At 29.6% G+C, this 12,255-nt stretch overlaps 1 protein-coding gene across 4 annotated transcripts in view; it reads left to right on the top strand.

Moving 5' to 3' along the window:
- LOC142220253 (uncharacterized) overlaps window positions 1-12,255 on the top strand; it is a 346,247-nt gene that overhangs the window by 15,110 nt on the left and 318,882 nt on the right. For all 4 annotated transcript variants that reach the window (XM_075289289.1, XM_075289305.1, XM_075289296.1 and 1 more), the window contains exon 2: window positions 11,038-12,205. In XM_075289289.1, coding sequence (XP_075145404.1) covers window positions 11,444-12,205 — 762 coding nt within the window. In that variant the 5' untranslated portion in view covers window positions 11,038-11,443. The remainder of the gene's footprint in view (window positions 1-11,037; window positions 12,206-12,255) is intronic.

The following is a 12,255-nucleotide window of genomic DNA, read 5'->3' as shown; positions in this document are numbered from 1 at the left end:
AATTTTGTAACAAACGAATTTTTTTGGTGATAAAAGTTTAAAATTTTCGAAGCAATTCAAAAAACTCTAACAAAAGAAAAACGTTTTCGGTACACGTTTTCCAAACGTTTTTTTTTTCTTTGCGTGTAACCACAGTAGGTAAAATTCTATCAAAAATGGTAGAAATAAAATTTTTACAAAATTTTTATAGAAATAAATTTTTACAAAATTATTATAGAAATAAAATTTTTACAAAATTTTTATATAGGGTGATTTGTTAAGAGCTTGATAACTTTTTTGTTTTTAAAAAACGCATAAAATTTGCCAAATTTCTCATCGGTTCTTTATTTGAAACGTTAGATTGGTCCATGACATTTACTTTTTGAAGATAATTTCATTTAAATGTTGACCGCGGCTGCGTCTTAGGGGGTCCATTCGGAAAGTCCAATTTTGGGCAACTTTTTCGAGCATTTCGGCCGGAATAGCCCGAATTTCTTCGGAAATGTTGTCTTCCAAAGCTGGAATAGTTGCTGGCTTATTTCTGTAGACTTTAGACTTGACGTAGCCCCACAAAAAATAGTCTAAAGGCGTCAAATCGCATGATCTTGGTGGCCAACTTACCGGTCCATTTCTTGAGATGAATTGTTCTCCGAAGTTTTCCCTCAAAATGGCCATAGAATCGCGAGCTGTGTGGCATGTAGCGCCATCTTGTTGAAACCACATGTCAACCAAGTTCAGTTCTTCCATTTTTGGCAACAAAAAGTTTGTTAGCATCGAACGATAGCGATCGCCATTCACCGTAACGTTGCGTCCAACAGCATCTTTGAAAAAATACGGTCCAATGATTCCACCAGCGTACAAACCACACCAAACAGTGCATTTTTCGGGATGCATGGGCAGTTCTTGAACGGCTTCTGGTTGCTCTTCACTCCAAATGCGGCAATTTTGCTTATTTACGTAGCCATTCAACCAGAAATGAGCCTCATCGCTGAACAAAATTTGTCGATAAAAAAGCGGATTTTCTGCCAACTTTTCTAGGGCCCATTCACTGAAAATTCGACGTTGTGGCAGATCGTTCGGCTTCAGTTCTTGCACGAGCTGTATTTTATACGGTTTTACACCAAGATCTTTGCGTAAAATCTTCCATGTGGTCGAATAACACAAACCCAATTGCTGCGAACGGCATGAAAAAATTTTCTTAAGATATAAAATTTTGACAACATTTTCTTAAGATATAAAATTTTGACAAAATTTTCTTTAGAAATAAAATGTTTAACAAATTTTTCGATAGAAATAAAATCTTGACAAAATTTACTTTAGAAATAAAATTTTGCAAAAATTTTCTATTGAAATAAAATTTTGCAAAAATTTTCTATTGAAATAAAATTTTGCAAAAATTTTCTATTGAAATAAAATTTTGCAAAAATTTTCTTTAAAAAATTTTTTTTGAGAAAGTTTTTTATAGAAATAAAATTTCGAGAAAATTTTCTTTAGAAAAAAATGTTTGAGAAAATTTTTTATAGAAATAACATTTTGACAAATTTTTCTATAGAAATAAAATTTTAAGAAAGTTGTCTATATAAATAAAATTTGCACAAAATTTTCTATAGAAACAATTTGACAAAATGTTCTATAGAAATAAAATTTTGACAAAAAAATAAAATGTTGAGAAAAGTTTCTATAAAAATAAAATTTTGAGAAAATTTTTAGATTTTTTGTTTAGAAAGAAAATTTATTTCTATAGAAAATAAAATTTCGATAAAATTCTTTTTAGAAATAAAATGTTTTTATATTTAAAATTTGCCAAAATGTTTGATAGGAATAAAATCTTGAGAAAATTTTCTATAGAAATACAATTTTGACAAAATTGTTTATAGAAATAAAATTTTGACAAAATAGTCTATGGAAATAAAATTTTTTTATAGAAGTGAAATTTTGATAAAATTTTCTTTAGAAATAAAATCTTGCAAAATAAGATTTTTTAGTAGATTTTTGGTAATATTTTCTCCAAATTCTTGGTAGATTAGTTTTAGCTCGAGTGGCAACCATGGTCACAAGTCGCGTTAACTTTAGCAAAGCCGCCGGCCTAGTCAACGCCGCCGCGGTATATATTGACTCAAATTTAGCAGCAAATTAATCGAAAATATTTATTCAAAACAAAAAAACAAAAATATTTTTTATTGTTGTATTTTCTGTCAAAATTTTAACTTTCGATCCATAAGTTTCTATAATAATTTCGCAAAAATCTTGCTCAAAAGATATGAATGATATGTGAATTGTAAGATTGGTTGTACAACTAATCTGATAACCATTCGAATAAACACAATTTGATTTTATAATAAATAAATGTCCGTCGCCTAACACACAATTTTATATCGGTCTAGCCGTCAAACCGCAGCCAACAAAAAAAAAAAATGGGTCGGCTTCATTCTCTGTTCACGAGCCGTCCATATTACTAATTCTGTTTATATTTTTGCATGCTAACCATTACACTGTGGTGCCAATCCGAATATTCCAAAATTATCTCCCTCTCACACACTCTTTGTCTCTGTATTTACTTGTCAACGCCGCCGCCGTATATGTTGTCAAATTTAGCCGCAAATTAATCAAAAATATTTATTAAAAAAAAAAAAATTATTGTTGTATTTTCTGTCAAAATTTTAACTTTCGATCCATAATCATCAAGTTTCTATATATATTTCGCAAAAATCTTGCTCAAAAGATATGAATGATATGTGAATTGTAAGATTGGTTGTACAACTAATCTGATAACCATTCCAATAAACACAATTTGATTTTATAATAAATAAATGTCCGTCGCCTAACACACAATTTTATATCGGTCTAGCCGTCAAACCGCCGCCAACAAAAAAATGGGTCGGCTTTATTCTCTGTTCACGAGCCGTCCATGTTACTAATTATGTTTATATTTTTGCGTGCTAACCATTGCACTGTGGTGCCAACTCGAATATTCCAAAATTATCTCTCTCTCACACACTCTTTGTCTCTTTATTTACTTGTTGAGAACTTTTGTTCCAAAAATTTAAGATTTGTTGTTCTTAAGAAGTGCTGTCGACTTGTAGAGTAAAATATTCATTAATTTAAATAGGTACACATCAATTTGAATAATGCCAGGAAAAAAGTTTAAATCTGACCCAAATCTTGTTTCAACTTTTTGTTCTCGCAAAACAAAAACAGAAAGCATTAAAAGAAATTTCAAAATAATCTTCCATTGATTGACTTGGAAAAGTGTTTTCAATTTTGTTTGTTTATTTATGCAACAAGATTATCAACAAAAACAGATTTTGAATGGCGTCATTAAAGGTAAATGGCTTAAATAAAGGCAAAACATTTAATTTTTATTTTCATTCCTGTGTCGACAACAACGCCACCATCTCTCTTTAGAGAAGTTTCTTAGGCTGCTCTTGCCATCCTTGGCCTTAAATCATTTCATGAAGTCGTTCGTCGTTCTTGTGGTAGAACAAAACAGGCACAGAAAGTTTTCAATGGTGTGTTCATCTGTTTTTTTGGTGGGTTTCTCTTGGCTTCCTAGAAAAACCAGAAACCATAAAGACCATAGTTCTTCAATTGCATGAACACACCAAGAGTACTCACTTAGAATTTTTTGTTTTCCAAGGCTGAAAGTTTTAGAAAAAAAAATCCCAAAAGCAAAGGTTAGCCATAAAAAAAAACGAACTAAAAGTAGCCGCGCCAAACACATTTTTGTTTTGTTCTACTCTAAACGTTTGGTAAAATAGTTTTCTTTGTTAAATGGAATTGGCCAAAATTAAACAGGAGAACAATAGAGAATATATATTAGAGAGAGAGAGAGCGATGGAGGGAGGGTGAGAGAGACTCTCTATAGGTGAAGTAAACTAAACAGCAAAAACTTTCTAATGCGATTATTTTCTTTAGAGCATTGAGAAAAGTGGAGCTTTAAGTGTGGCTCTAGTGTGCTAGGACTAACGACGTGGCATAAAATTAATATTTCAACAAAAGTCTTTACGTGCTTCGATTATTAAATATTGGTGTTTCTCTTCGTTCCCATTGCCACGGGAAGGAATAAACGTATTACTTTCTTAAAAAGAAAAGTTTTATTTTTATTTTTTTTTAAATGTATTCCGTGACAAAGTCATTGAAGATGTGTTATGCACTAAAAAACTATTTTTTTGGAGATTATTCAGGGCCGGAAAAATGGTCATATATAGACCGAATATTATGTCCTACACCAAACATATTCAATTAGTTACGGTTACCGAAATTGAGAGCTATAAATCAATAAAATAATAATAAATATGCTAGGATATAAACTGTCGCCAAAATATCAATTTGACGATTCTAAATGAATTTGGCATAATCTCAGAGAGAATATTCCAATCAGGGTTGCCATTTTGGTCCGATCGGACCAAAATTTGTACAAAAAATATTAATTTTTAAATCTGGCCCGTTGGTCGGGCCGACTGAAATTTCGTTGATTTTGGTCCATTTTCGTCAAATCGATAATTTTTTTAAAATATAGTAATAAAATTTTGCCAAAATTTTGTACAGAAATAAACTTAAATTTTTTTTGTAAAGATACAAAATGCAAAAATAGTAAGAAAATTTTGCAAAATTTTTATATAGAAATAAAATTTTAACAAAATTTTCTATAGAAATGAAATTTTATAGAAATAAAATGTGGACAACATTTTCTACAGAAATACAATTTTGACAACATTTTCTACAGAAATAAAATTTTCACAAAAATTTCTAATGAACTAGCATTTTAACAAAGTCTTCTACAGAAATAAAATCTTGAGAAAATTTCCTATAGAAATTTAGATAAAAGTTTTTATAGAAAGAAAATTTTGACACAATTTTATATAGAAAGAAAATTTTGACAAAGTTTTTATCGAAATAAAATTTTGATAAAAGTTTCTATAGAAATAAAATTTGTAATATTTCCATAGAAATAAAATTTTGACAAAATTTGTATAGAATTAAAATATTGACAAAATTTTCTATAGAAATGAAATTTTCTATAGAAAATTTTCTATAGAAAAGAAATAAAATTAAAATAAATTATTTTTGAAAAAAAAATTGATAAAAGTTTCTATCGAAAGAAAATTTTGGCACAATTTTCTATAGAAATAAAATTTCAACAAAATTTTCTACAGAAATAAAATTTTAACAAAATTTTCTATAGAAATAAAATTTTAACAAAATTTTCTATAGAAATAAAATTTTGACAAAATTTTCTATAGAATTAAAATTTTGACAAAATTTTCTATAGGAATAAAATTTTGACAAAATTTTCTATAGAAACACAATTTTGACAAAATTTCCTATAGAAATGAAAATTTTCTATAGAAATAAAATTAAAACAAATTATTTTTGGAAATAAAATTTTGATAAAAGTTTCTATAGAAAGAAAATTTTGACACAATTTTATATAGAAAGAAAATTTATACAAAGTTTATATAGAAATAAAAGTTTAACAAAATTTTCTATAGAAGTAAAATTTTAACAAAATTTTCTATAGAAATAAAATTTGTAATATTTCTATAGAAATACAATTTTGACAAAATTTGTATAGAATTAAAATTTTGACAAAATTTTCTATAGAAATAAAATTTTGATAAAAGTTTCTATAGAAATGAAAAATTTTCTATAGAAATAAAGTTAAAACAAATTATTTTTGGAAATAAAATGTTGATAAACGTTTCTATAGAAAGAAAATTTTGACAAAGTTTATATGGAAATAAAATTTTAACAAAATTTTCTATAGAAATAAAATTTGTAATATTTCTATAGAAATACAATTTTGACAAAATTTGTATAGAATTAAAATTTTGACAAAATTTTTATAGAAATAAAATTTTAACAAAATTTTCTATAGAAATAAAATTTGTAATACTTCTATAGAAATACAATTTTGACAAAATTTGTATAGAATTACAATTTTGACAAAATTTTCTATAGAAATAAAATTCTGACAAAATTTCTTATAGAAATGAAAATTTTCTATAGAAATAAAATGTAAACAAATTTTTTTTAGATATAAATTTTTTATAAAATTTTCTATAGAAAGAAAATTTTGACACAATTTTCTATAGAAAGAAAATTTTGACACAAGTTTTTATAGAAATACAATTTTGACACAATTTTCTATAGAAATAGAATTTTGACAAAATTTCTATAGAATTAAAATTGTGATAAAATTTTCTATAGAAATAAAATATTGACAAAATTTTCTATACAGAGAAAATTTTGACAAAATTTTTTCTATACGTAGAAATGAAAATTTTCTATAGGAATAAAATTAAAATTAGAAATAAAATTAAAATTAAAATAAAATTTTGATCAAATTTTCTATAGAAAGAAAATTTTGACACAATTTTCTATAGAAAGAAAATTTTTACATGAGTTTCTATAGAAATAAAATTTTAACAAAATTTTCTATAGAAATAAAATTTATAATTTTTCTCTAGAAATACAATTTTGACAAAATTTTCTATAGAAAGAACATTTTGACAAAATTTTCTATAGAAAGAACATTTTGACAAAATTTTGTATAGAAATAAAATTTTGGCAAAATTTTCTATAGAAATAAAATTTTGGCAAAATTTCCTATAGAAATTAAAATTTTCTATAGAAATAAAATTAAAACAAATTTTTTTGAGTAATAAAATTTTGATAAAATTTTCTATAGAAGGAAAAATTTGACACAATTTTCTATAGAATTAAACTTTTGACAAAATTTTCTATAGAAAGAAAATTTGGAAATATTTCTAATGGACTAAGATTTTAACAACACAATTTTTTATAGTAATAAATAGAAATAAAAAATTTATATTCTATCGAAGTAATATTTATAATTTTTCTCTAGAAATACAATTTTGAGAAAATTTTCTATAGAAAGAACATTTTGACAAAATTTTCTATAGAAATAACATTTTGACAAAATTTTGTATAGAAATAAAATTTTGGCAAAATTTTCTATAGAAATAAAATTTTGGCAAAATTTCCTATAGAAATTAAAATTTTCTATAGAAATAAAGTTAAAACAAATTTTTTTGAGTAATAAAATTTTGATAAAATTTTCTATAGAAGGAAAAATTTGACACAATTTTCTATAGAATTAAACTTTTGACAAAATTTTCTATAGAAAGAAAATTTGGAAATATTTCTAATGAACTAAGATTTTAACAACACAATTTTTTATAGTAATAAATAGAAATAAAAAATTTATTTTCTATCGAAGTAATATTTTGGAAAAATTTTTTACTAATAAATGATATAAATTTAATTTGGCAAAATGGTCCGCTGGTACGTATTTTGGTCCTATTGTGGAAAATTGTTGGCCCAAAAAAAAAAAAAAAGAAAAATCGTTGTGGCAAATTCATTGTGGTAGAGCGGGGATGGGCATAGAGAAATAGTTGTTTGTGGCGAGTCCATATGATGCTCTCTTTATGTATTTCGACAAATGTTAATTAATTTGGAATTAAGAACAATATTAAGTTTTCCAATTTTTTTCATCACCTTTTTGAAGGAAGGAATTGCAATTTTTTCCTTTCTTCAAAAATGTAATAAACAAATTAGAAAACTTAGTATCGTAGTAGATTCCTTTTTTTTTAATTCCAAATTCAATTAAAATTTGTCAAAGTACATAAAGAGAGCGATCATATGGACTCGCACACAAACAAAAATTTCTCTCGGCCCATCCATGAACTAAAGCCAAACACAACAGAGAGACACACAACCAACCAAACAACAGCTGATCAAACTAATAATGTCAATATTAAACAAGTATATACGGCCGTAAGTTCGGCCAGGCCGAATCTTATGTACCCTCCACCATGGATTGCGTAGAAACTTCTACGAAAGACTGTCATCCACAATCGAATTACTTGGGTTGTGGTATCTTTAAACTTTTAACATCGTTTTCTAAATTGTGAGTTAGTCCATACGTGGTATATATTGGACCAAAAAGTTATGTATAGTTAAGTCTACAAATAATTACGAATCGATATGGAATTTTAGCACGGTACGTAGAGAGCCAGAATTGAAATATGGGGGTCGCTTATATGGGGGCTATATACAATTATGAACTTAATATGGACCAATTTTTGTGTGATTGGGGATCGATTTATCTGAGGGCCATATATAACTATAGACCGATAAGGACCTAGTTAGGCATGCTTGCTAACGACCATATACTAGCACAATGTACCAAATTTCAACTCACTCGGATAAAATTTGCTTCTCCAAGAAGCTCCAAAACCAAATCTCGGGATCGGTTTATATGGGGGCTATATATGATTATGGACTGATATGGACCACTTTTGACATGGTTGTTAAATATCATATACTACCACCACGTACCAATTTTCAAGCAGATCGGATGAATTTTGCTTCTCCAAAAGGCACCGGAGGTCAAATCTGGGAACTGGTTTACATGGGAGCTATATATAATTATGAACTGCTAGGAACCAATTCCTGCATGGTTGTTGGATACCATATACTAACATCACGTACCAAATTTCAACCGACTGGGAAGAATTTTGCTCTTCCAATCGGGGATCGGTTTATATGGGGCCTATATATAATTATGGACCGATATCGACCAATTTTTGCACGGGAGTTTAAGTCCATATATTAACACCACGTACCAAATATCAATTGAATCAGATGAATTTTGGTCTTCCAAGAGGCTCCGCAGGTCAAATCTGGTGATCGGTTTATATGGGGGCTATATATAATTATGGACCGATGTGTACCAATTTTTGCATGGTTGTTAGAGACCATATACTAACACCATGTACCAAATTTCAGCCGGATCGGATGACATTTGCTTCTCTTAGCGGCCTCGCAAGCCAAATCGGGGGATCGGTTTATATGGGGGCTATATATAATTATGGACCGATGTGGACCAATTTTTGCATGGTTGTTAGAGACCATATACTGACACCATGTACCAAATTTCAGCCGGATCGGATGAAATTTGCTTCTCTTAGAGGCCTCGCAAGACAAATCGGGGGATCGGTTTATATGGGGGCTATATATAATTATGGACCGATATGGCCCATTTGCAATACCATCCGACCTACATCAATAACAACTATTTGTGCCAAGTTTCAAGTCGATAGCTTGTTTCGTTCGGAAGTTAGCGTGATTTCAACAGACGGACGGACGGACGGACATGCTCAGATCGATTCAGAATTTCACCGCGACCCAGAATATATATACTTTATGGGGTCTTAGAGCAATATTTCGATGTGTTACAAACGGAATGACAAAGTTAATATACCCCCCATCCTATGGTGGAGGGTATAAAAAAATGCGATTTTCTCCACTAAAACTCGATCAATTTAAAAAAATACTGCGATTTACCATATCTACATATAATTATCTTTGATACCAAATTTACCACGCAAAACTGTCGTATGTATTTTTTGTTAGTATTCCTTGATCGACTTTAGAATATACGGTATTATTAATTGTAGTGACATCCAATTGTGTCAAGCTTAGTTAATTGCGCCAATTGTCCATTGCGAGAGAACATGAATGTCACCACTCAGAAATGTCATCAGCATTACTTAGAGGAGATAAACCAATGCAGTAAAAGTTTTTGTAGTTCCGTTGAAACGAGTGCTGAACCCACAACCCTTTCTATGGTGTACTTCACAACATTTAGGTTAGGTTAGGTGTAGTGGCAGCCCGATATTTCAGGCTAATTTTGTCTATTCACTTCACTCTCATTCTCAGAGAGTTGGCCGATCCTATGTTCACAACATGTACCCGTATTGGGTTAGGTTAAGTTGAAAGAAGATTTAGGGTGCTCTGCCTCATCTTAGCTGGCATACACCTAAGCCAGCATTTAGTTAGTTGTGTTCTCTATATTTTTGATAGTGTTGCCATTCCTTACCAAATTAAATTTAACTGACTACTATAAATTGTTTTTACCTGGTCATGTGGAAATTCTTTTATCTTCAAATAACTCAACAAGTAAATGAATGTTACAATATCATGCTATGTTGATATAAAAAAACTTGGAGACGAGAGAGGAACCCAGCAAAAATTTTTGGAAGTTCTTCCAAAGGCACAACTTTAAAAGCACTTCCAGAAGATGCACTCCCAATTATGTTGTTTATTTTAACTACACAGGAAGTTCTTTTAATTTAATTTCTTAGAACTTGGTTTTTTCATACTTTTAATGGGTAATTTTATCTTTTTTTGTTTAAAGTACGTTAAAAACGGAGTAAGAATTCATAAAATGGTACAAATCATTTAAATTTTGTCGAAAAGAATGCTAAATCCAATCTGAAAAAATTGTGATTTTTTGCAAATATTTAAGCTTAAACGTTTCCGACAAGCGTTAGAATCCATTAAAAATTATAAAAATTATTTAATTGACAAAATAAATAATATTTTAATTTACATCCAAAATATTGAATTCGGATCACACCAAAAGAAGTGATGCAAATTCAGTGCAACGGCTGTTGAAATGGATGACTTCCGTCCTATGACAAGCCCATGTTAAATTCATCACTTCTGCGTCAATTTTGCACCACTTCCGGATCCAAAAAGAACATTTTCATTACTTTTTTGGCGGCGCTTTTTTTGCTGGGTAAAGTGGAGGAAGAGGTACAAATACAATATTTGTTCATCGTAGAAAAATGTTTCACCTACCGTCTGTCACTATGATTATATTTACACACTTAACCATTGCATCATGGTGGCCCTCTCTATACAAGGCCAAATAAAGAGTGAGTTATAGTTTGGACATTACAAAAGTTTGTTTAAAGAAAAAATTTTTTTTCAATTGTTGAAAAGTTTCGTAGAACTTAAAGCAATTACCAAAATAAAGGCACTTGGTGTTTGTGAGTGTGTGTGTGTGTGCATGTGTATGGTCCATTTTATTTGGAAGACAACAACAGATTTGCTTTCAATTATTGTTTCCCCTCTCTCAAAATAATTAACAAATGGAAAATAAGAATGGTTTGAAGAAAATTTCAAAGTACGCTAAAGAATAACAGAGAATTGTGTTTTTTTTGTTGTTGTGAAATGTAATTACAGAGTAAATAAAATCTTAAGCGTGCAAACGATATTTAATAAAGAGAAATAATAATAGAAAAATAAAAAAGAAACAAGAACAAAAATAAATAAAACCAAAATAAAATAAAATCCAATCAAGAAACTAGACTAACAAAACAGAGAAATATAAAGAAGCTGAATATCGTAAAAAAACTAAGAATACAATATTGAAACGGTTCTTTATTAAATTTAGAAAAGAATTAGGTCTTTACGCTCTGTCTTTCACATATACTCTCGCCCTCTTTTACTCTCGGTGATACAAAAGACCAACTTCTCATTACTACAAAGAACAAATAAATAAAGGCAAACAAAACAACAACAAAAACAACTAACACCATCATCACTTCAAACCAAGCAAGTAGTCGTTGTCAACAAAAGTCAATCAATAATGTCGCCTAAGATGATGATGTCTATGGTAGGTACTAAGACCAACCAAACCCACAACAAAAACAACAACAGTGGCAAAAAGCCAAACTCTTCAGTTGGGAAGATTTCATCAACAAAAGCCATGAAATTACAAAGGAATAATAACAAGGGTGTGGTCCCACCAGCAAGAGCATCAATATCGGCCTCAGCATCGTTATCATCACTATGTACATCGGGATCATTGACAGTGGCAGCAGCGGCAGCATCATCGGTAGCAGCAGCAACATTGTTAACATCAAATATTGTTGATAGCTCATTGTTCAATGATGTGGGTTATGAGAAGAAAAAGAGGCAGCATGAGGGTTTGATGGCCACACAGACACTTTTACAGAATACAACAACAACAGCAGCAACACCAAAAATGGCTAATGAAATTGCATTCTTAGGCTCGTTAAAGGACAACAACAACACCATTACCATTGACAACGACAACAATAATAACAACATTGCTAGCATTACCCGTAGCAGCAGCAACAACAACAACAACAACAAAGTGTTCTCATCCCGAACAATGCCATCATTTAAAATCCTAAGCTATCAGAACATCTTTGCCTTGCTTACGGTCCTCGTCTGTGGCCTTGTCAGCGTCAATGGGCTCAAGTGTCACATGTGCGGTCAATACAATGAGGGCGTTGGTTCCATCACACCATGCTTAAATTACTCAGACCAGTATGCTCATCTCTATTTGAAGGAATGCTCTAAGAAAAGTGAGAAATATTGTGTGGTAAGTATCGCTCAAATTTCTATGCAATTTCAATTTTTTGCCATTTAATT

The sequence above is a fragment of the Haematobia irritans genome, chromosome 1 (genome assembly GCF_050003625.1).
Source record: "Haematobia irritans isolate KBUSLIRL chromosome 1, ASM5000362v1, whole genome shotgun sequence".
NCBI classification, from domain to species: Eukaryota; Metazoa; Arthropoda; class Insecta; order Diptera; family Muscidae; genus Haematobia; species Haematobia irritans.
The sequence above is the reverse complement of the archived record's forward strand: the minus strand, read 5'-3'. Positions and strand labels throughout refer to the sequence as shown.